The 2,118-nt window shown below is 43.9% G+C and overlaps 1 protein-coding gene across 2 annotated transcripts in view; it reads left to right on the top strand.

The window, feature by feature from the left end:
- The window catches only part of Pdss2 (decaprenyl diphosphate synthase subunit 2), a 215,006-nt gene that overhangs the window by 72,636 nt on the left and 140,252 nt on the right, over positions 1-2,118 (top strand). For both annotated transcript variants that reach the window (XM_021173960.2, XM_029482521.1), the window contains exon 2: positions 752-886. In XM_021173960.2, coding sequence (XP_021029619.1) covers positions 752-886 — 135 coding nt within the window. The remainder of the gene's footprint in view (positions 1-751; positions 887-2,118) is intronic.

The raw sequence follows: 2,118 nt of genomic DNA on the forward strand, positions 1-2,118 counted from the left end.
AAAAAAAAAAAAAGAAAAACTATGGGAGATCCTCCTGTTCATTAGAAAAGTGGGGAAAACTTGTTAGATGTGGGAATCAAAAGCAGGAGACAGAAAATGGAGAGAGAGAGAGACCAAAACAACAACAACAACAACAAGAATACAGTTATGAAGTTTCCTGCCATGTGCCACCTTGGCACCCCACACTTCAGTCAGTCCTCCATCCAGGACACAGCCTCTGAATCACACCTGTCATTGCTGAATAACAGAAGAGTTTGTCAAGCATAGGCCCGCCTGCCCTGAGCCCACTGCTGCAGTCTGTCTAGCAAAGCCAGCTATTACAAAGCAGGTCTAAGCTGCAACGTCCCTTTGATAGCAGATAGTGAAGGAAGGAGCGCAGCCTGGAGTGGAGTGCAGCGTGCTTGTGGGCACCTTACTGAGCACGCAGAAGGCTGCAGATTCCAACCTGGCACCGTAAGAAAAGGAAAAGGTGCAGGGTAGGCATTAGCCAAGGGCAGGGCCCAGAAAGAGAAGGGAGCCATAGTGCCAGACCCACACTGAGAGTGTTACTTTAAAAAACCCCGTCACATTCTCTAGCTGTCTTCTGAATGTGCTGCGTGTGCGTTAGGCTTTCCTCCATAATTCTGTTTGTTAAAAAACAACAGTCCTAGTGTCAGGTCTTAGAAATTTGACCGTTTTTATAGCCATCTACAGCTCGATCTGTCCAGCCTTGGGAAAGTGTGTCACCTCTTCTCTGTGTGTTTGTTAACAGGGCCCTCGTACACGACAGCCGGCATAACCTACAACTGCGGGGCCTGGTCGTGCTCCTCATATCAAAGGCTGCGGGGCCCAGCACTCGGAACGCTTCATGTCAGAACTATGACATGGTCAGTGGGGTATACTCATGGTGAGTCTTCCAGCATTGCTCTCTGGATTGCAAAATCACTATTTGTCCCCTCATCATTTCCTGATTCTAAGTCAGATATAAAATTATATATATAATTTATATTATATAAATTAAAGCCCATTGTTTATATTTATATTGCTTTTAAAATTAGAGTTTGGAGCCCCTGAGGTGGCTCAGCAGTAAAATTTCCTGTTGAGAAACCTTGATGGCTTGAGCTTTCTACTCAAGGACCTTTGAGGTAGAAGGACACAGGCAACTCCCAAAAAGCTGTTCTCTGATCTTCACGCATGTGCGTGGTGGTCTGTGCAAACAGCCAGCATCATTTGGTAGATCTCTCTCTCTCTCTCTTTTTTTTTTTTTTTTTTTTTTCCTTCTCATCTCGGAATCTTCAGTAGAAGGGATATACAGGGATCTATTTCAGTGTTTGAATTGATTTGTATTTGTTTTGTGTCGTGAGGTCACTAGTCCTTTGTGAGTTACCTGTTGGCTCTTTCTAATGTCACTAGAAGAGCTGTCATGCTCACTTTACTCTTGAGAGAACAAATTCCCAAATGCAGAGACATTGTCACACATTATATACAGCAAGTGCAGAAAGGTCAGGCCAAGGTCACTTCTCTCATGTTCACCTGCCTTTTCTCTTTCAATAGTTTGTTTCTCTTGTACATTAGGGTAGATGCTAAATTGTTATGTCCACCCCCACCCCCAGATCCTCGTGTAAGAATGTCTTGAGAAACTTGCAAATGAAAAGATGTCTATCTAGCCCCTCCATACTGCCTCTGTTAGAGCTCAAAACTTTTACCTTATATATTTTGTAGAAAACTCAAGCAAATTTAGCTCAGACTATGAGAAAATAAATACACAAAAGATTTAGAATGACTATTAGCAACCCGCTCACACATCTCAGTCCTGTCAGGAGCTCCACTGATTTCCTGCTTCCTGACTTTGAGCCCGCCCTGCTTGTCATCTGTCAGCTTGTACATCCAGATAACTGTGCGCATGTGTATGAGGTAAACACCAGCTGTGTACATGTGTATAAGGTAAATGCCAGCTGTGCCACATGTGTATGAGGTAAACACCAGCTATATACATGTATATGAGGTAAACACCAGCTGTGCATATGTGTATGACTTAAACACCGGCTGTGCACATGTGTGTGAGGTAAATGCTGGCTGTGCACATGTGTTTGAGGTAAATGCCAGCTGTGCACATGTGTGTGAGGTAAATGCTGGCTG

Source organism: Mus caroli, chromosome 10 (genome assembly GCF_900094665.2).
Source record: "Mus caroli chromosome 10, CAROLI_EIJ_v1.1, whole genome shotgun sequence".
Taxonomy (NCBI): domain Eukaryota; kingdom Metazoa; phylum Chordata; class Mammalia; order Rodentia; family Muridae; genus Mus; species Mus caroli.